This window comes from Phocoena sinus, chromosome 4 (genome assembly GCF_008692025.1).
Source record: "Phocoena sinus isolate mPhoSin1 chromosome 4, mPhoSin1.pri, whole genome shotgun sequence".
NCBI lineage: Eukaryota > Metazoa > Chordata > Mammalia > Artiodactyla > Phocoenidae > Phocoena > Phocoena sinus.
In genome coordinates this window covers 76,304,891-76,326,589 of record NC_045766.1, presented here as the reverse complement: position 1 = coordinate 76,326,589, position 21,699 = coordinate 76,304,891, and the positions used below count along the sequence as shown (strand labels likewise).

General features: G+C 37.4%; 1 protein-coding gene across 1 annotated transcript in view; it reads left to right on the top strand.

Moving 5' to 3' along the window:
* SLC49A4 (solute carrier family 49 member 4) overlaps positions 1 to 21,699 on the top strand; it is a 95,964-nt gene that overhangs the window by 67,393 nt on the left and 6,872 nt on the right. Inside the window, exon 8 of the mRNA XM_032630778.1 lies at positions 20,069 to 20,251. Within this exon, the coding sequence (XP_032486669.1) occupies positions 20,069 to 20,251 (183 nt within the window). The remainder of the gene's footprint in view (positions 1 to 20,068; positions 20,252 to 21,699) is intronic.

Sequence of the window (21,699 nt, the reverse complement as noted above, 5' to 3'; positions counted from 1 at the left end):
ACAAAAAGGTCTCCCTTGTCTAGCCATCAGACCATCATCCCATCTAAAAAGAGCTCAAGAAATAACTAAAAACATTTCCATTGGATTTTGCGTATGGAAATGTGTAATCTTTAGCCTAAGCTTATATGGCATGGAAAAGCTTATATTCTTTTAAAAATCATATCAGAGCATAATACAAGTATTTTTTATCTGGTTTATAGCCATTACATGATTGTTAAACAGGAAGGAAAATGAACATGAACAGAGGCAAAAAGCTATGATGTTTCAAGTACACACCAGTAAAATTCTCTGAATGAGCACCTATAGGTTTATTTTCTATTTAGCCTTTTTAAAAATTTTTTATTCAGTTTATTTAAACTAAAAACAAAAACCAAATAGTTCACCATTTCTCCTACCGCCCCACCCACCTCTTGCAACCACCAGTCTGTTCTCTGTTTCTGTGAGCTTGGTTTGTTGGGTTTTTTTGTTTGTTTGTTTTTGATTCCATATATAAGAGAGATCATACAATATTTGTCTTTCTCTGTCTGACTTACTTCACTTAGCATAATATCCTCAAGATCTAAACATGTCACAAATAGCAAGATTTCATTCTTTATGGCTGAATAATATTCTATTGCATATATATTCCACAATTTCTTTATCCATTCATCCACTGATGGACACTTAGGTTGTTTCCATATCTTTGCTATTGTAAATAATGCTGCAGTGAACGGGGGGGGGGGGTGTAGATATCTTTTTGAGATAGTGATTTCAGTTCCTTCAGATAAGAAATGGAATTGCTGGATCATATGGTAGTTCTGTTTTTAGTTTTTTGAGGAACCTTCATACTGTTTTCCATAGTGGCTGTATCAATTTACATTCCCACCAACAGTGTAGGAGGGTTCCCTTTTCTCCACATCCGTGCCAACACTTGTTATTTCTTGTCGTATTGGTAATAGCCATTCTGACACGTGTGAGGTAATATCTCGTTGTGATTTTGATTTGTGTTTCCCTGATGATTAATGATATTGAACTTCTTTTATGTGTCTGTTGGCCATCTGTATGTCTTCTTTGGAAAAATGAGTATTCAGATCTTCTGCCCATTTTTTAATTGCATTGTTTGCTTTTTGGTACTGAATTGTATGAGTTCTTTGTATATTTTGGATATTAACCCCTTATCAGATATATGGTTTGCAATTTTCTCCCATTCAGTAGGTTGCGTTTTCATTTGTTGATGGTTTCCTTTGCTGTGCAGAAGCTCTTTAGTTTGATATAGTCCCAGTTGTTCATTTTCACTTTTGTTCTTTCGCTTTTGGTGTCAGATTCAAAAAATTATTGCCAAGACCTATGTCAAGGAACTTACTGCCTATATTTTATTCTAGGAGTTTTATGGTTTCAGGTCTTACATTCAAGTCTGTGATCAATTTTGTGTTAATTTTTGCATATGGTGTAAGATAGTGGTCCAAGTTCATTCTTTTGCATGTGGTTGTCCAGTTTTCCTAATATCATTTATTGAAGAGTCTGTCCTTTCCCCATTGCATAGTCCTGGCTTTTTTGTTGTAAATTAATTGACCATAAGTGTGTAGGTTTATTTCTGGGCTCTCTGTTCTGTTCCATTGATCTATGTCTCAGTTTTTATGCCAGTACTATACTATATTAATTACTATAGCTTTGTAATATTGTTTGAAATCAGGGCATGTGATGCCTCCAGCTTTGTTCTTCTTTCTCAAGGTTGCTTTAGCTCTCCGGGGTCTTTTATGGTTCCACACAAATTTGGGGATTGTTTGTTCTATTTCTGTGAAAAATGCCATTGGAATTTTGATAGGGATTGCTTTGGGTAGTATGGACATTTTAACAATAGTAATTCTTCCAATCTATGAGCACAGAATATCTTTCCATTTATTTTTGTCTTCTTCAGTTTCTTTAATTAATGTCTTTAAGTTTTCAATATACAGATCTTTCACCTCCTTGGTTAATTTTATTCCTAGGTATTTTATTATTTTGATATAATTGTAAATGGGATTTTTTTCTTCATTTCTCTTTCAGATAGTTCATTACTAGTGTAGAGAAATGCAAGATTTTTCTATTGATTTTGTAGCCTACAATTTTACTGAATTTATTAGTTCCAACAGTTTTTCTTTTTAAAGGATAACAAATGACCTTTAAACTTTTGTTCTTTAAAGACTAGTCCTTTGTTTTATTAATTAATTTATTTATTTTTGCTGTGTTGGGTCTTCATTTCTGTGCGAGGGCTTTCTCTAGTTGTGGCAAGCGGAGGCCACTCTTCATCACGGTGCGTGGGCCTCTCACCATCGCGGCCTCTCTTGTTGCGGCTCACAGGCTCCAGACGCGCAGGCTCAGTAGCTGTAGTACACAGGCTTAGTTGCTCCGTGGCATGTGGGATCCTCCCAGACCAGGGCTCGAACCCGTGTCCCCTGCATTAGCAGGCAGATTCTCAACCACTGCTCCACCAGGGAAGCCCCCAACAGTTTTTTGATGGAGTCTTTAGGATTTTCTGTATATAATATGTCATCTGCAAATAGTGTCAGTTTTGCTTCTTCCCAGTTTAGATACCTTTTTTTTCTTGCCCAATTGCTGTGACTAGGACTTCCGAATATCACGTTGAATAAGAGTGGGGAGAGTGATTATCCTTGTCTTGTTCCTGATCTTAGAGGAAAAGCTTTCAGCTTTTTACCATTGAGTATAATGTTAACTGTGATCTTGTCATATATGACCTTTATTACATTGAGATACATTCCCTTTTTACCTGCTGTGTTGAGCATTTTTATCATAAATGGGTGTTGAATTTTGTCAAATGCTTTTTCTCTATTGGGATGATCACATGATTTTTATCCCTTCATTTTGTTAATGTGGTGTATCACATTGACCGATTTGCAGATGTTGAACCAGCCTTGAGTCCCTGGAATAAATCTCACTTGATCATGGTGTATGATCCTTTTAATGTATTGTTGAATTTGGTTTGCTATTTTGTTAAGGATTTTTGCATCTGTATTCATCAGGGATATTGGCCTGTAATTTTCTTTTTTTGTGGCATCCTTATCTGGTTTTGGTATCAGGATAATGCTGGCCTTGTAAAATGTATTTGGAAGTTTCCCCCTCTTCTGTTTTCTGGAAGAGTTTGAAAAGGATTGGTATTAGTTCACCTCTGAAAGTTTGGTAGAATTCACCAGTGGAGGCTTGTGGTCATGGACCTTTCTTTGTTGAGAGGTTTTTGATTACTGATCCAATCTCCTCCTAGTAACTGATCTGTACAAGTTTTCTATTTCATTGCAATTCAGGCTTTGTAGGTTGTATATTTCTAGAAATTTATACATTTCTTCTAGGTTGTCTATTTTGTTGGCATATAATTATATCATAGTAGTCTCTTGTCCTTTGTGTTTCTGTGGTATCAGTTGCAACATCTCTTTTATGTCTGATTTTATTTATTTGAGTCTGCTCTCTTTTTTTCTTGGTGAGTCTAGCCAAGGAGTATAATATAGGCAGTTTACTTATTACTAGCTCATCTAATTGACCTGAAACCTTTATAGCTGCAGTTGTTTTTAATTGTTATTAGTATCATTTGGGGGTCTATATTAGTCTTTCTATGGCTGCTGTTAATAAGCTACCACAAACATAGTGGCTTAAAAAAACACCAATTTATTATCATATATTTCTGTAAGTTAGAAGTCCAACTCGAGTCTCCCGAGGCTAAAATCAAAATGTGGGCAGACACTAGGGAAGAATTTGTTTCGTTGCCTTCTCTAACTTCTAGAGGCTGTCCACATTCCGTGGCTCGTGGCTCCCTGCATCCATCTGTAAAGCTGGCAACAGCAGGTCAAGTCCTTCTTATATTGCATCTCATATTGCATTGTTCCTTCCTTCCAAGGTAACATCTTCCTCTGAACTTCATAGTCTGCCTCCTTCTTCTACTTTTAAGGATCCTTGTGATTACATTGGGTCTACCCAGGTAATCCAGGATAATCTCCCAATTTTAAAATCAGCTGATTAGCAACCTTAATTCCATCTGCAGCCTTAATCCTTTTTGTCAGGTATGGAAACATATTCACAGTTTCCAGGAATTCACACATGAATATCTTTTGGGGGAAGGAGGGGACATCATTCCGCACAGTAATAAGTGTGGAACAGGAAATGAGGGTGGCAGTGCCGTTCTGATTACAAGATTTGAGAAGTTGCGTAGTGCCTGTCAGATGTACACATCCCATTAGTAAGTAATTGTGGTTGTTTAAGAATGAAGTAAAAATCTATTTCTTTCAATATATGAGTATTTTTTAATGGCCACTAAATTGTTAGGATATATATATATTTATTAAATTGTTTGGACCTAACCATGTAATTAACAGAATTGTTAGCTATTTCCTTTGGCCTTGAGGCACCACTAAAAAATTACTGAGATACAAAGGGTGCTGAGAAGGAAGATTTGGAAACCTCTGCTCTGTACCATCCTGCTGGGATTCCCTCTTTTCAGTGTTTATTGCTTTGCCTATAAATCCCAGTTGTCCAGAGTAATCTTTCTTTGGATACTTTGCACTTTTAATATACTAACATTCCTTCATTAGGGTTTTGAGCAATTTTGTCGAGTGTCCTGAGCCAGAATTTTTTATTATTCTGGTATAGTTTCAACTTTAGCAGCTGTACAACATTCTGGTGGAACAGTTTTAGTTTACAACTCTGTTTGTTCATAGCATTACACTCAAATTTTTTTTGTGATACTGTATGACATGTATGCATATGTTAGATTTCACAAGAATATAGTCGTGAGTACATGATGAACAGATTTGTTCCCTTGAATTAAGTGCAGAATATTCATTATAAGATAATATGTTCATTAAATTTCATGTATTTTCTATTTAACCTGATAAAATTAACAGTTTTATCTCTGGATGGAGGAGATTTAGTTTTTTACCTCCTTTTTTTTTGGCGGTATGCGGGCCTCTCACTGTTGCGGCCTCTCCCGTTGCAGAGCACAGGCTCCGGATGCACAGGCTCAGCGGCCATGGCTCACGGGCCCAGCCGCTCCGTGGCATGTGGGATCTTCCCGGACCGGGGCACAAAACCGCGTCCCCTGCATCGGCAGGCGGACTCTCAACCACTGCACCACCAGGGAAGCCCCTTACCTCCTTTTTTGTCTGGATTTGTAACACTGAATTTGTTTTACTTTTATAATCAGAAGACATATATATATATTTGAAAACTATGCATCATTTTATTTTTTTAACATCTTTATTGGAATATAATTGCTTTACAATGGTGTGTTAGTTTCTGCTTTATAACAAAGTGAATCAGGTATACATATACACATATCCTCATATCTCCTCCCTCTTGTGTCTCCCTCCCACCCTCCCTATCCCACCCCTGTAGGTGGTCACAAAGCACTGAGCTGATCTCCCTGTGCTATGCGGCTGCTTCCCACTAGCTATCTATTTTACGTTTGGTAGTATATATAAGTCCATGCCACTCTCTCACTTCGTCCCAGCTTACCCTTCCCCCTCCCCGTGTCCTCAAGTCCATTCTCTACATCTGCGTCTTTATTCCTGTCTTGCCCCTAGGTTCTTCAGAACCTTTTTTTTTAGATTCCATATATATGTGTTAGCATATGGTATTTGTTTTTCTCTTTCTGACTTACTTCACTCTGTATGACAGACTCTAGGTCCATCCACCTCACTACAAATAACTCAATTTCATTTCTTTTTATGGCTGAGTAATATTCCATTGTACATATGTGCCACATTTTCTTTATCCATGCACCTGTCGGTGAACACTTAGGTTGCTTCCATCTCCTGGCTATTGTAAATAGAGCTGCAATGAACGTTATGGTCCATGACTCCTTTTGAATTATGGTTTTCTCAGGGTATATGCCCAGTAGTGGGATTGCTGGGTCGTATGGTAGTTCTATTTTTAGTTTTTTAGGAACCTCCATACTGTCCTCCATAGTGGCTGTATCAATTTACATTCCCACCAACAGTGCAAGAGGGTTCCCTTTTCTCCACACCCTCTCCAGCATTTATTGTGAAAACTATGCATCTTTTTAAATCTTTAAAGAAAATTGATGTAATTGACCCCAGTCAAGACTGTTTTTCCCATTCTGTCCTTAAAAATAATTATGTTGGACAGAAAGGAAAGCAGAATTCTAAATTAAATCAAGGCTAGAATTGATAGGTTGAGTTTGAGGTAGACATCTTAACCACTGAATTTATAAAGTCTGCTGTTTTGGAAAGTAAGTCTGTTTATTAATGTCACTTAGAAACTCCTGAAAGGCACATTTTTTAATACCTTTATTGGAGTATAATTGCTTTACATTGTTCTATTAGTTTCTGCTCTACAAAGATGCATTTTTAACTTACAAATACACTGGGTTAAGGACTAAATTTGTTCACATACCTTCTCTGAATTATCATAGTATTCTTTTTCTCTTTCCTGATACCACTTAATAGTTACTTGAGTATATGTCTTATCTCCCTACCAGTCTGAAAATCTGGAGCATGCACTTTTGCCTTTTAAATTCTGACCCCCAACTCCCACCCCAGTACCTAGCATAAGCCCTGAATAATGAATGAATGAATGAAGTATATTTTATCTCTATTTTGAATCTCAATAGATATGACTTATTGCCAATAATAGTCAGGAAGCTTAGCCGCTCTGTTATTCAGCACTAGCTGTAAGAAGGCAAAAGGGCATATTTTGGCCTTCCCTGGTGGCGCAGTGGTTCAGAGTCCGCCTGCCAATGCAGGGCACGCGGGTTCGAGCCCTGGTCCGGGAAGATCCCACATGCCGCGGAGCAGCTGAGCCCGTGCTCCGCAACAAGAGAAGCCACAGCAATGAGAAACCCATTCACCGCAACAAAGAGTAGCCCCCGCTCACCACAACTAAAGAAATCCTGTGTGCAGCAACAAAGACCCGATGCAGCCAAAAATAAATAAATAAATTTATAAAAAAAAAAAAAAAAAAAAGGCATATTTTAATGGAACAATGGAGAATTTGAATAAGTCTGTCATAGATACTCTTATTGCCTTTGTAAAAATCTGACCTAATTCCTTTTAAGTAAAAAAGGTTTCATGAAAGGGAACGTACTACAAAATCTAATTATAGACACATCTAGACCTTTAGGCTGATATTTAAAGTCAGTAATGGCAAATTCATGTTTCTTTTTTTTACCAGAGTCATTCTTTTTTTAATCAGGAAAATGTCTAGTCTTTTTCCAGTTTCTAGCAAACTTAGTGTTTCTATTATTACTTTTTATAAATCAGAAGAATTTACATGAAAAGTGTTTGAAAATATACACATTAATTATAACTGACATAATAAATTAAAAGCTATTAATTTTGTTCAACCCTTGTGTTATAAGTGCTACTACTGCTAGAACCTTCTAATGCAATCTTTCTGTAGTCCACTGATCTTGATATTACTGTTGCCATAGAAGAAAAGCTGGATCATTCCATTCTATCTAAAGGTGTACTATTTTGGTATATGTACTTGCTTACATACATCCTCTTGGAGGCTCTCAGTGGTATGCTTTTATTATTTCTTTAGGGAAACTCAATATTTAATATTGTATTATATCTTCATTAATTGAATTAGCTATAATAGAGCAGTAAATAAACTCATGACTAGATAATGAGTCTCAAAATCTTGAAGCTTATGCTGTAAACAAAATTATGAAAATACATTATTCACCTTATCTGAGAACTAGATGTCTAGCCATGCTAGACACAATTCACATGTCATTTTTCACTGAATAGATGAATACTTTGAAAATGACATTTTGAAAAGTGTTAGCACTTTGGTGTTGAGTTTGCTGAAACAGTGTAATTTGACTGTTTAACAGAAGATGCTTTGGGGGAGGTTCTTCATCGAATGCAAGTTACTAAGATGCCATGATGGTGATGTCGGAAACAGATAATGGGTGGGGAGAATAAGGGGAGGTGATTAGCTAGATAGAAGCCCCTTGAGGGTGATAGCCGACTACAAGCTGGCTTTAAGTGATAATTGAAGAAAGGAAATATATTTGGTTGTATTGAAAAGCATGTGACATGTATAGGCTAGAGAGTAATCCTCTTAATATATTTTCATGCATTTTGCCTTTGTTAAGATAATTATGTCCCATTTTAATAGCATGCAAAGAAATAAAAACATACACTTGCCCAAAAATGGGGAGAAATGAGAAAATTCAGAAAAGGATGAGCATGATTAAAGAAATGCACATTATTAAGGAAATTAGGGGTTTTAAACTTTAAAGAAAGAAGGCTAAGGAGCGAATTATTATTTTCAGTATGAACTAAAAGTGAATTACTCATGTTCATGACTGATTAAGAGGCAGAAATAGAACATGGATTAAAAGACGAGGATGGATTTGTGAAATGCTCAGATAAACGCTTCTTACTGAGGTCATGTAATGTTTATCCATGGAGATCTTCAAGAAGAGAAATAAGTCTTCAAGTAGAATTTGTGTTTCTTGAAGGTAGCGGGTTTGACCAGGTGATCAGTCAGTGTTCCATGAGTTAATAGTACATTGCCTTCTGCAGAACCATATGTCATTCTTTGGGAGCTTAAAGGTTACTGATAAACCTATACTACTTAGGATATCTGATTTCCCAACCAATCTCTACTCTGGGCCCACTGTTTCAAAGAATTATTAGTTGTGCTTCATTTCTGCAAGATAATAACTGTGCCTTCCAGTCATAAGGGACTCTAAACATAACTGTCAGTCTTTATAGGACTAAACTTTGCCACCAAAGGGACTAAACAAGGGACACCCACAAGGTAATAACACGTGGAAAGAAAACCATCACCATTAATGAATATTGCAGCAAAATATGCCCCCTTCTCTTTTGGAACCCCAGTTTCATTACTGCATATTTTATTTTACTTTATTTTATTTTATTCATTTATTTATTGTTATGGCTGCGTCAGGTCTTAGTGGTGGCACGCGGGATCTTTTATTGCGGTGCACAGACTTCTCTCCAGTTGTGGCATGCGAGTTTTCTCTTCTCTAGTTGAGGCACACGAGCTCAGTAGTTCTGGCGCGCGGGATTAGTTTACCTGCAGCATGTGGGATCCCAGTTCCCCAATCAGGGATCGAACCCGCGTCCCCTGCATGGGAAGGCAGACTCTTCACCACTGGACCATCAGCGAACTCCCGTACTGCATATTTTAATTAGTGATAGACCATGAAGGCCACAGTAATCATTTTTAGGAAGAAAATGTGAGGCTGAGAAGAAAGGCACAGCTCAATGATATAGAAATGTATATCAGTGTATGTGTATATACATACATATGTATTCTATATATTCAACATGCCCAAAACATATGAAAAACTCTAGTTGGCAAACTTTTGAATGTTTACTGTTTGCCTTTACGTGTATGTCTTTATTTCCAAAAGGAGTATTTTCACTTGCAATATCAAGTTTAATTTAGTTTTTATACATATTTTTAATAAATGTCTAATCTAATAATCCCCAGTTAACTTTCCTAACTTTTATCATGAAATAAAAATTCAGTCAGTGTGTACAATAATAAAACTTTATCTAATAAAGTGTATTAATGTGATAAACCTACTACTTAGGGAAATTTCTTGATTCTAATCATTCAAATAATTTATGATAAAAATGTATTGTTATTTTATAATCCTTATTTCATATTTATAATGCTTCTTAATAAAACTGTAAAAAAAATTGCTATTATTCTTACCCACTAAGAAGCACCTTTTAGGTTTTTGTTTTTAATATCCTAGTTAAGCTCTTTACTTACATGTATCTAAATTTGTTATTGATCTACTTAAATAACTTGACCTGTTATTGATCTACCTTAGTCATCATCTGATATAACTTACTAAATAAATGAGTCTCTTCCATTACAATCCAGATGTATGTTCGTATGACCACAACTTGAATGAAAACCTCCCTTGTTAATCAGCTCTGGGTCCTGGGAAATTCTTCCTCCTATCAAGCTATTACTTTTTGGAGCAACACAACTCCCACAGAGCAAGTCGGCCACCTCCCTCTTCTGTTGACAGCCCTCAGAACATTTGAATATGTCAGTCATGCCTGGACTTAGCCATTAATCTAAACATCCCCCAATTCTCATAACCTTTCCTCATCAGACATAGATTCCACACCACCGACAAGCATAGTCAGTCTTCTAAACCTACCATAGCTTGTCAGGCTCCTCCTTAAACAGTATTACTAGAATTTGGCACACTTTCCCTGCTGCACTTGGCACCTAATGCTAGGAGGCTGTGGCTTCTCATAGCTTTTTTTGGTTTCTTTTAAAGAGAATAAAGTATAATTATCTTAACACTGTGCATATAAATGGCTGCTGAGCCCATAGGTGTCCATCATATTCCTTTAGATTAGGAATGATTTGAGGATAGAGTGTCCTATTTGCTGTTCCAGCGTAGCTGCTTTCATATAAGAGGCACTTGATAAATGCTTTTTTTTTTTAATGGTTTTGAAGAAAGGCTTAAGCTAACTTTTCCCTATTATATACCTAAGCAATAATTTTTGGACCCATTTTACATTTATCATGATGAAATTTCATCTTTTTTGTCTGTACCCTTTTGGGGCTCTGTTTTTTATTCTGTCATCTGTCTTATGAGCAGTCACTTCCAGCTTCTGTGTGGAATACAGATTTGAGAAGCATTCCTTTTGTGTCAATACCATTGAATAAAAGAAATATTATAAAAGAAGAATTTTTTTTCAATCTGATACAGTGGCTTGGTGGAAAGCACGCTAGATTCTGTAGGCCTTAATTATACTATTGTTATTAGCACTGGTAATTTACATAGTTTCTATGTAAGTCATTTTGACTTTCAGAATTTCAGGCACTTCATCTTACTTTACCTGCCTCAAAGAGTTGATAGGATAGTCAAGTATGATAATATTTTTAAAAGCAGTTTTAAAAATGTTTTAAAAATTATATAAATTTAAGTCAGTGCTGAGTGGCAATACATCTTCACTGAAATTTTGTGATTTGTTTTATAACTACTGATCACCTAAGGTTTGAGTAAGTTGATTAATAAAAATGTATTCATACATAGTTTTACTTCCCTAAAGTTTAGTAATTTGGTTTGTCACTGGAGGCAGGGGTGGAGAGAAGAGTTCTTTCCGGGTTACGATCCAAGTCATATTCTTGAAATACAGCCTTTGTTACTGTATTTTGTGCTACAGAGGACTTTGTTTTTTGCAACTGAAATTATGAGCCTTTGAAATTATGAGCCTATGAAATTGTATCAGCTTCTTTGAAAAAAGAAATCTGTGTCAGCATTGTGTTTGTTCTGCTAACTTACCTTGACTTTTTTTTTTGGCGGTACGCGGGCCTCTCACTGTTGTGGCCTCTCCCATTGCGGAGCACAGGCTCCGGACGCGCAGGCTCAGCGGCCATGGCTCATGGGCCCAGCCTCTCCGCGGCATGTGGGATCTTCCCGGACCGGGGCACGAACCCGTGTCCCCTGCATCGTCAGGCGGACTCTCAACCACTGCGCCACCAGGGAAGCCCTTACCTTGACTTTTATTGAAAGGCAGTTTATTTTAATTTTAGTATCAGTACTATAGAAAGTCATGGAAATATTTAATGATCATGTATTGAACTTCTCTGATGAGCAGGAAATTATCTTGTCTGCCTGACTTTTAATAGATGACATTCACCCACTGGATCTGCCAAACCAGTGTGTAAAGATACTGTATCAGACTCTTAACTGAAAATTCAAATGGAAGTCAAATTCAGACACATAATAATCCGGTTTTACTTTATGCATGTCCCAGAACACTGGGGAAAATATTAAATCAATCCTGACACAGCTACCTTTCCCCCATTCTGATTATGAAGATTTTAATTTAACCCTTTCCTGTGTAAATTTTTTTTAATTTATTTTTTTTATACAGCAGGTCCTTATTAGTCATCCATTTTATACACATCAGTGTATACATGTCAATCCCAATCTCCCAATTCATTACACCACCACCACCACCCCACCCCTGCTGCTTTGCCCTCTTGGTGTCCGTACGTTTGTTCTCTACATCTGTGTCTCAATTTCTGCCCTGCAAACTGGTTCATCTCTACCATTTTTCTAGGTTCCACATATATGCGTTAATATATAATATTTGTTTTTCTTTTTCCAGCTTACTTCACTCTGTATGACAGTCTGTAGATCCATCCATGACTCTACAAATGACCCAGTTTCGTTCCTTTTTATGGCTGAGTAATATTCCATTGTATATATGTACCACACCTTCTTTATCCATTCATCTGTCAATGGGCATTTAGGTTGCTTCCATGACCTGGCTATTGTAAATAGTGCTGCAGTGAACATTGGGGTGCATGTGTCATTTTTTTTTTTTTTTTTGCGGTACACAGGCCTCTCACTGTTGTGCCTCTCCCGTTGCGGAGCACAGGCTCCGGATGCACAGGCTCAGCAGCCATGGCTCATGGGCCTAGCTGCTCCGCGGCATGTGGGATCTTCCCGGACCGGGGCACGAACCCGTGTCCCCTGCATCGGCAGGCAGACTCTCAACCACTGCGCCACCAGGGAAGCCCAGTAATTTCATTCTTTTACATGTAGCTGTCCAGTTTTCCCAGCACCACTTATTGAAGAGACTCTCTTTCCTCCACTGTATATCCTTGCCTCCCTTGTCATAGATTAATTGACCATAGGTGTGTGGGTTTATCTCTGGGCTTTCTATCTTGTTCCATTGATCTATATTTCTGTTTTTCTGCCAGTACCATATTTTCTTGATTACTGAAGCTTTGTAGTATAGTCTGAAGTCAGGGAGTCTGATTCCTCCAGCTCTGCTTTTTCCCTCAAGACTGTTTTGGCTATTTGGGGTCTTTTGTGTCTCCATTCAAATTTTAAGATTTGTTGTTCTAGTTCTGTAAAAAATGCCATTGGTAATTTGATACGGATTGCGTTGAATCTGTAGATTGCTTTGGGTAGTATAGTCATTTTCACAATATTGATTCTTCCAATCCAAGAACATGGTATATCTCTCCATCTGTTGGTATCATCTTTAATTTATTTTATCAGTGTCTTATAGTTTTCTGTATACAGGTCTTTTGTCTCCCTAGGTAGGTTTATTCCTAGGTATTTTATTCTTTTTGTTTTTATGGTAAATGGGAGTGTTTCCTTAATCTCTCTTTCAGATTTTTCATCATTAGTGTATAGGAATGCAAGAGACTTCTGTGCATTAATTTTGTATCCTGCAACTTTACCAAATTCATTGATTAGCTCTAGTAGTTTCCTGGTGGCATCTTTAGGATTCTCTATGTATAGTATCATGTCACCTGCAAACAGTGACAGTTTGACTTCTTCTTTTCCAATTTGTATTCCTTTTATTTCTTTTTCTTCTCTGATTGCCATGGCTAGGACTTCCAAAACTATGTTGAACAATAATGGTGAGAGTGGACATCCTTGTCTTGTTCCTGATCTTAGAGGAAATGCTTTCAGTTTTTCGCCATTGAGAATGATGTTTGCTGTGGGTTTGTCATATATGGCCTTTATTATGTTGAGGTAGGTTCCCTCTATGCCCACTTTCTGGAGAGTTTTTATCATAAATGGGTGTTGAATTTTGTCAAAAGCTTTTTCTGCATATATTGCACTGATCATATGGTTTTTATCCTTCAGTTTGCTAATATGGTGTATCACATTGATTAAATTGCATATATTGAAGAATCTTTGCATTCCTGGGATAAATCCTACTTGATCATGATGTATGATCCTTTTAATGTGTTGTTGGATTCTGTTTGCTAGTGTTTTGTTGAGGATTTTTGCATCTATATTCATCAGTGATACTGGTGTGTCATTTTCTTTTTCTGTAGTATCTTTGTCTGGTTTTGGTATCAGGGTGATGGTGGCCTGATAGAATGAGTTTGGGAGTGTTCCTTCCTCTGCAATTTTTTTGGAAGAGTTTGAGAAGGATGGGTGTTAGCTCCTGTCTAAATGTTTGATAGAATTCACCTGTGAAGCCATCTTGTCCTGGACCTTTGTTTGATGGAAGACTTTTAATCACAGTTGCAATTTCATTACTTGTGATTGGTCTGTTCATAGTTTCTCTTTCTTCCTTGTTCAGTATTGTAAGGTTATACCTTTCTAAGAATTTGGCCAGGGCTTCCCTGGTGGTGCAGTGGTTGAGAGTCTGCCTGCTGATGCAAGGGACACGGGTTTGTGCCCCGGGTCGGGAAGATCCCACATGCCGCGGAGCGGCTAGGCCCGTGAGCCATGGCTGCTGAGCCTGCGCATCCGGAGCCTGTGCTCTGCAACGGGAGAGGCCACAACAGTAAGAGTCCCACGTACCACAAAGAAAAAAAAAAAAAAAAAAAAAGAATTTGTCCATTTCTTCCAGGTTGTCCATTTTATTGGCATAGAGTTTTTTGTAGTAGTCTCTTAGGATGCTTTGTATTTCTGTGGTGTCTGTTGTAACTCCTCCTTTTTCATTTCTAATTTTATTGATTTGAGTCCTCTCCCTCTTTTTCTTGATAAGTCTAGCTCATGGTATATCAATTTTGTTTATCTATTCAAAGAACCAGCTTTTAGTTTTATTGATCTTTGCTATTGTTTTCTTTGTTTCTGTTTCATTTATTTCTACTCTGATCTTTATGATTTCTTTTCTTCTGCTAACTTTGGGTTTTGTTTGCTCTTCTTTCTCTAGTTACTTTAGGTGTAAGGTTAGATTGTTTATTTGAGATTTTTCTTGTTGTTTCTTGAGTATAGCTATAAACTTCCCTCTTAGAACTGCTTTTGCTGCATCCCATAGGTTTTGGATCGTCGTGTTTTCATAGTCATTTGTCTCTAGGTATTCTTTGATTTCCTCTTTGATTTCTTCAGTGATCTCTTGGCTATTTAGTAATGTATTGTTTAGCATCCATGTGTTTGTGTTTTTTACGTTTTTTTCCCTGTAATTCATTTCTAATATCATAACGTCATGGGCAGAAAAGATGCTTGATATGCTTTCAGTTTTCTTAAATTTACTGAGGTTTGATTTGTGACCCAAGATGTGATCTATCCGGGAGAATGTTCCGTGTGCACTTGAGAAGAAAGTGTAATCTGCTGTTTTTGAATGGAATGTCCTATAAATATCAATTAAATCTATGTGGTCTATTGTGTCATTTAAAGCTTGTGTTTCCTTATCAATTTTCTGTTTGGATGATCTCCATTGGTGTAAGTGAGGTGTTAAAGTCCCCCACTATTATTGTGTTATTGTTGATTTCCTCTTTTATAGCTGTTAGCAGTTGCCTTATGTATTGAGGTGCTCCTATGTTGGGTGCATATATATTTATAATAGTTATATCTTCTTCTTGGATTGATCCCTTGATCATTATGGAGTGTCCTTCCTTGTCTCTTGTAACATTCTTTATTTTAAAGTCTATTTTTTCTGATATGAGTATTGCTACTCCAGCTTTCTTTTGATTTCCATTTGCATGGAATATCTTTTTCCATCCCCTCACTTTCAGTCTGTATGTGTCCCTAGGTCTGAAGTGGGTCTCTTATAGGCAGCATATATATGGGTCTTGTTTTTGTATCCATTCAGCAAGCCTGTGTCTTTTGGTTGGAGCATTTAATCCATTCATGATTAAGGTAATTATCAATATGTATGTTCCTATTACCATTTTCTTAATTGTTTTGGGTTTGTTTTAGTAGGTCCTTTTCTTCTCTTGTGTTTCCCACTTAGAGAAGTTCCTTTAGCATTTGTTGTAGAGCTGGTTTGGTGGTGCTGAATTCTCTTAGCTTTTGCTTGTCTGTAAAGCTTTTGATTTCTCCATCGAATCTGAATGAGATCCTTGCTGGGTAGAGTAATCTTGGTTGTAGGTTCTTCCCTTTCATCACTTTAAGTATATCATGCCACCCCCTTCTGGCTTGTAGAGTTTCTGCTGAGAAATCAGCTGTTAACCTTATGGGAGTTCCCTTGTATGTTATTTGTCATTTTTCCCTTGCTGCTTTCAATAATTTTTCTTTTCTTTAATTTTTGCCAGTTTGATTACTTTGTGTCTCAGCGTGTTTCTCCTTGGGTTTATCCTGTATGGGACTCTCTGCGCTTCCTGGACTTGGGTGGCTTTTTTCTTTCCCATGTTAGGGAAGTTTTCAACTATAATCTCTTCAAATATTTTCTCGAGTCCTTTCTCTCTCTCTTCTCCTTCTGGGACCCCTATAATGTGAATGTTGTTGCGTTTAATGTTGTCCCAGAGGTCCCTTAGGCTGTCTTCATTTCTTTTCATTCTTTTTTCCTTATTCTGTTCCGCAGCAGTGAATTCCACCATGCTGTCTTCCAGGTCACTTATCCGTTCTTCTGCCTCAGTTATTCTGTTTAATCCTTCTAGTGTAATTTTCATTTCAGTTATTGTATTGTTCACCTCTGTTTGTTTGTTCTTTAATTCTTCTAGGTCTTTGTTAAACATTTCTTGCATCTTCTCGATCTTTGCCTCCATTCTTTTTCCGAGGTGCTGGATCATCTTCACTATCATTATTCTGAATTCTTTTTCTGGAAGGTTGCCTACCTCTGCTTCATTTAGTTGTTTTTCTTGGGTTTTATCTTGTTCCTTCATCTGGTACATAGCCCTCTGCCTTTTCATCTTGTCTGTCTTTCTGTGAATGTGGGTTTTTTTCCACAGGCTGCAGGATTGTAGTTCTTGCTTCTGCTGTTTGCATTCTGGTAGATGAGGCTATCTAAGAGGCTTGTGCAAGTTTCCTGATGGGAGGGACTGATCGTGGGTAGAGCTGGCTGTTGCTCTGGTGGGCAGAGCTCAGTAAAACTTTAATCCACTTGACTGCTGATGGGTGGGTCTGGGTTCCCTCCCTGTTGGTTGTTTGGCCTGAGGCGACCCAACACTGGAGCCTCCCTGGGCTCTTTGGTGGGGCCAATGGAGGACTCTGGGAGGGCTCACGCCAAGGAGTACTTCCCAGAACTTCTGCTGCCAGTGTCCTTGTCCTCACAGTGAGACAGAACCACCCCCCGCCTCTGCAGGGGACCCTCCAACACTAGCAGGTAGGTCTGGTTCAGTCTCCCCCAGGGTCACTGCTCCTTCCCCTGGGTCCCAGTTCGCACACTACTTTGTGTGTGCCCTTCAAGAATGGAGTTTCTGTTTTCCCCAGCCCTGTCGAAGTCCTGCAGTCAAATCCCACTAGCCTTCAAAGTCTGATTCTCCAGGAATTCTTCCTTCCGTTGCCGGACCCCCAGGTTCAGAAGCCTGACGTGGGGCTCAGAACCTTCACTCCAGTGGGTGGACTTCTGTGGTATGTGTTCTCCAGTCTGTGAGTCACCCACCCACCAGTTATGTGATTTGATTTTACTATGATTGCGCCCCTCCTACTGTCTCATTGTGGCTTCTCCTTTGTCTTTGGATGTGGGGTATCTTTTTTGGTGAGTTCCAGTGTCTTCCTGTTGATGACTGTTCAGCAGTTAGTTGTGATTCTGGTGCTCTCATAAGAGGGAGTGAGAGCACGTTCTTCTACTCCACCATCTTGAACCAATCCCCTATGTGTAAATTATTTTGATTCTTTAGTTTCTACAGCAACAAGTGATTTCTGCATATATATCCAGCCAGTGTAAAACAACCTTGTGGTCATGATTTTTATAGTAATACAAGAAGAAAACACTGAGATTGAGAGAATTGAATGAAAATGCTTGGTTTTTTAATTTCTGGCCTCTGAAGTTATATCAGCAGTCTCATCCCACTTATCCTACATATAATAGGAATTCTAATAAATAAGGTGGGAATATTTATGTCAAGGATCTTGGACCAAGGCTGGGTTATATGGCTTCTGGGTGGTGTAGATATCTGGTGTGTGGGGCAGCTCACCCGCTGATAACCATTTCTGAGTCAGGGAGCTAACAAACCTGCATGAAGTCGAGTTGGATTAGCTGCCGATTCATTAGTTTGCAATGACATTTCTCTTTTTTTATTTTGTTAAGTAGGTAAGATATGCACATAGTAAAAACTAAATTCAAAAAGTAGGAAAAAGGTGTCCAATGAAAAATGTCTACTGTCCCATGGCCCCCAATTTCCCTCTCTAGAGGCAACCTTGAATGTCAGTTTCTTGAATTTTCCCAGAGAACTCTATACATTTACAAACAGGTGCATATGTGCGTGTGTGTGTGTGTGTTTGTATCCCTTACCACACTTTTCTGTACCTTTTTCGCTTATATATCTTTTGTTTTAAAGTGTTTCTCTTTATTAGCTTTAAAAACCTAGTGTGTTTTGTGTTTGGGGATAAATGCTGGGTGTATAATGACTAATAAGTTCTTAAAATTAATTAATAACTTTTATTAATTAATAATAATTTTAATTGGAGTATAGTTGATTTACGTTGTGTTAATTTCTGCTGTACAGCAAAGTGATTCAGTTACATATATATATATATATTCTTTTTTTTAATCTTCTTTTCCATTATGGTTTATCATAGGATACTGAATATAGTTCTCTGTGCTATATTCAGTGTTTTTTCATCTTAAACTTCTAGGCTCATCTGTTTTGGAGTCAGTAGTGGTCTCTGCTCTGGTTACCATGACTGACCATAAATTAGTATAAAGTGTTTTGTAGATAGAATACTCTATAAAGCTACCAGTGATATTCCATCCCTAGATTTCCTAATGTACCACTAATGAGTCATGTGTAAGAAGTGTTGATTGATTTGTGTGATCTATGTCCAGCAAATATACAGTGAGCATAAGGTGTGGGGTTTTGTTTTGTTTTTAAGAAACTCTTGAAAAGTGCTTCATGTTTTACATGTGTTTATATCCATCAGGTGCTTCTCATTTAATCCTGTGAATAGCCTGGTCACTGCTTTAGCCAGCAATGCATTCTTTATTCACCATCATCCTTTTATTCTCTAGTTCCATGTGTCTTCTAATCAAAGAAACTCAAAGTAATCACCAGCTATTTGTGGTACTAGAATGTGTTAAATATTTTGTAATCCTGAAAGGCTACTGTAATTGGAGGAGGAAGTGTGAGTTGAGATTAATTAGAGAAATGCTGTTAGATGCTGTTACCTCTTCAACAATGTTAGGGATTGTTAATGATTGCAATCGGGTGTGGTAAATTCTGGTAATTTGATATGTTCTATGAATAATACATAACAGATTTAGGGTAATTCCCTCACTTTCTGCAGAGAAATATTTTTACTTAACAAATATTTTTATTAAAAATATTTTCCTGGTAACTTTAAGGTTAGAATAATTGCTACTCATTATCATCAGTGGGCATGATACTTATTAGTCTAAGGGGAGATGTTTTAGGTTTCTAAATAGGATATCATTTTTTCCTCATTGATTCTGTTTTCACCTTCAAATTAAAATTATTGAAGGTTTGTATAAAAAGAGCATTAATAAAGTTATTTGGAGTGGGGTGCATTTCTCTAAACATTCTTCTAAGAATAAGAATGGTGTCCTTATTCAAAGATTTCACTATAGATTGGGTTAATAGGCTATTTATTGGCTAATCTGGGATCCTAGCCACTATTAATGATACACTTCTAGGTGAAATTTTTTTCTCTGTTCCAAAAAAGTCATGTATTTTTTTAAAAAAACTTGACATGAAACTCATTCTAAAATTGAGGACTATTTCTATTTTAAGTGTTTCTCCAGGAATTACATAGCAGATAATTTTTATTTTATGCTTGAGGGCTGTTATTAACCAGTCTTAAAATATGTAATTTTTAGTTAAACTTAACGTTTCTTACATTTTTTTCTTAGATTTTAACTTCTTTTTAAAATTAAAGAATGAGTCTAGATTTTGTGTTAATTTGCTATATTTTACCTATCCCTCAGTATGCCAGGAGTGTGACTCAGGGGAGAGAAACCTTTAAATTATAGTGGTAAAAATTGTTCCTGTGGTTTGGAGTAATCCACCAAAAAGATAAAGCAAATAAACTGGTACTCATCCAGCAAGAGAACCTTTTCCTATCTACTCCACAAAACCTGTGTGAAGAGCTGACAGATGTGTGAAGCTTTGTGGAAGTTCTTCAACTACCACTGAGAAGAGATGCAATTCCAGAGTTGATACTCATGAAAGACAACACCCAGAATATCCATCTGATGTGACTCACTGCTGCTCTTATGAAACTAAAATGTTTGTGTTTTTATTTTAGTGACATTGTATGCCTCCTGTATTCTCCTGGGAGTGTTCCTGAATAGCAGTATACCTATATTTTTTGAGCTTTTTGTGGAAACTGTCTACCCAGTTCCAGAAGGAATTACTTGTGGAGTTGTCACTTTTTTAAGTAATATGTTCATGGGAGTACTTTTGTTTTTTCTCACATTTTATCACACAGGTAAGAAATTTGACTTTTTATTTACTATCTAAATGTGTTAGGAGAGAGGTTTGTGGCACTGATGTATAGGGGATTTATATGGAGAATTCCCACTAAGGCAAATTACTTTATTTGAGCTTTCACATGCGAAGAAAAGAAAATATCTTCTGTTGCTTTTCTTGAAAGGCATCCAGCCTGATGGAATGCATCCTCACTGCCCCCACCCCCACCAAAGTTTCTGATTTAATTAACTTGGGGTGGGGGGTGGCAGCATTTCTAATTTTAAAAGCCAACCAGCTGATTCTAATATGCTGGTTCTCATTGAGAACCACTGATATCTTGCTTTTAAAAGAAATACTTCAACTCTATTGTCTTAACATTAGGTAGAAATTAAGGTCAGGCGTATATATGTAGTTTAAAGCTTTGCAGATGAATGAGAGATCACCCAGAGAGTGGATAGCCTGTATAGGACAGCTCTGTCCAATGGAACATTTTATGATAACAGAGGTGCCCTTTATCTATGCTGTCCAGCACAGTAGCCACTAGCCCATGAAGCAAATGCAGCTAGGGAACTGGATTTTTCATTTTATTTCATTTTGATTAATTTGTTTACATTTAAATTGCTACATGTGGCTACCAAATTGGTCAGTGCAGGTATAGAGAGAAAAGAAGGTTGCAGTTAGAACCCAGGGGTGCACCTTTAAAGAAGGGGGTCGTCCTTACAAAGGAAGAAGGGTTGGGTTCCTGAACCCAAGTAGAGGAGTTAGCCTTGGACGAAAGAAGGTGGAGATAAGGCAGTGTGTGTGGCATAGAAGCAGAGGCCTGTGCTGAGCACATTGTTGAGGGAGCTTCTTCTTGATGGCACCAGCTTTTGGCTTAGAAGCTAGTTCATCTATGAAGAGTTGGTGGGAAGGTAGTGGAGAAGGGGCTTAAGGAGAGAATGAAACTTTAAAATAGCTTTTGAGGGGGTGGGAGGAGACGCTGCAGGGACAGCTGGAAAGCTGGCTGGGCATATTGAAGGCAGGCCCCACTGGTGTTGAGGTCTGCGGGTTTGTAGTGGCTCTGTTTTGCAGTTGTTTGGTTTTCTCTGATATTCTCTTTTCCGTGGTCCAAATTCTGTCTCACTGTTTTAGAAAATTGGGGCACAATTATCTAGACTTCTTTTTTGCATGTTAAAATAAGGATTTATACTTATTTTATACATCTAGACTTTTTAAATTTTATACTTGTGAGTCTTAAATATAAATCTTTAATTAATTTCTACTAGGTTTATATCCCATTTTATTTCCTTGTCTTAAATAATTGAATATTACTACATTTTTTTTCTGGTTGCTGTTTTCTTAACTACTCATCAGATACAGTAAATTTGGATAATTTGTACATGGAAGAATCTAATTTATAAGACTTAAATGTAAGAAATGCTCTAAAATGTGACACTCCAAGAGACCTAATTGTTTCTAGGAATTCTG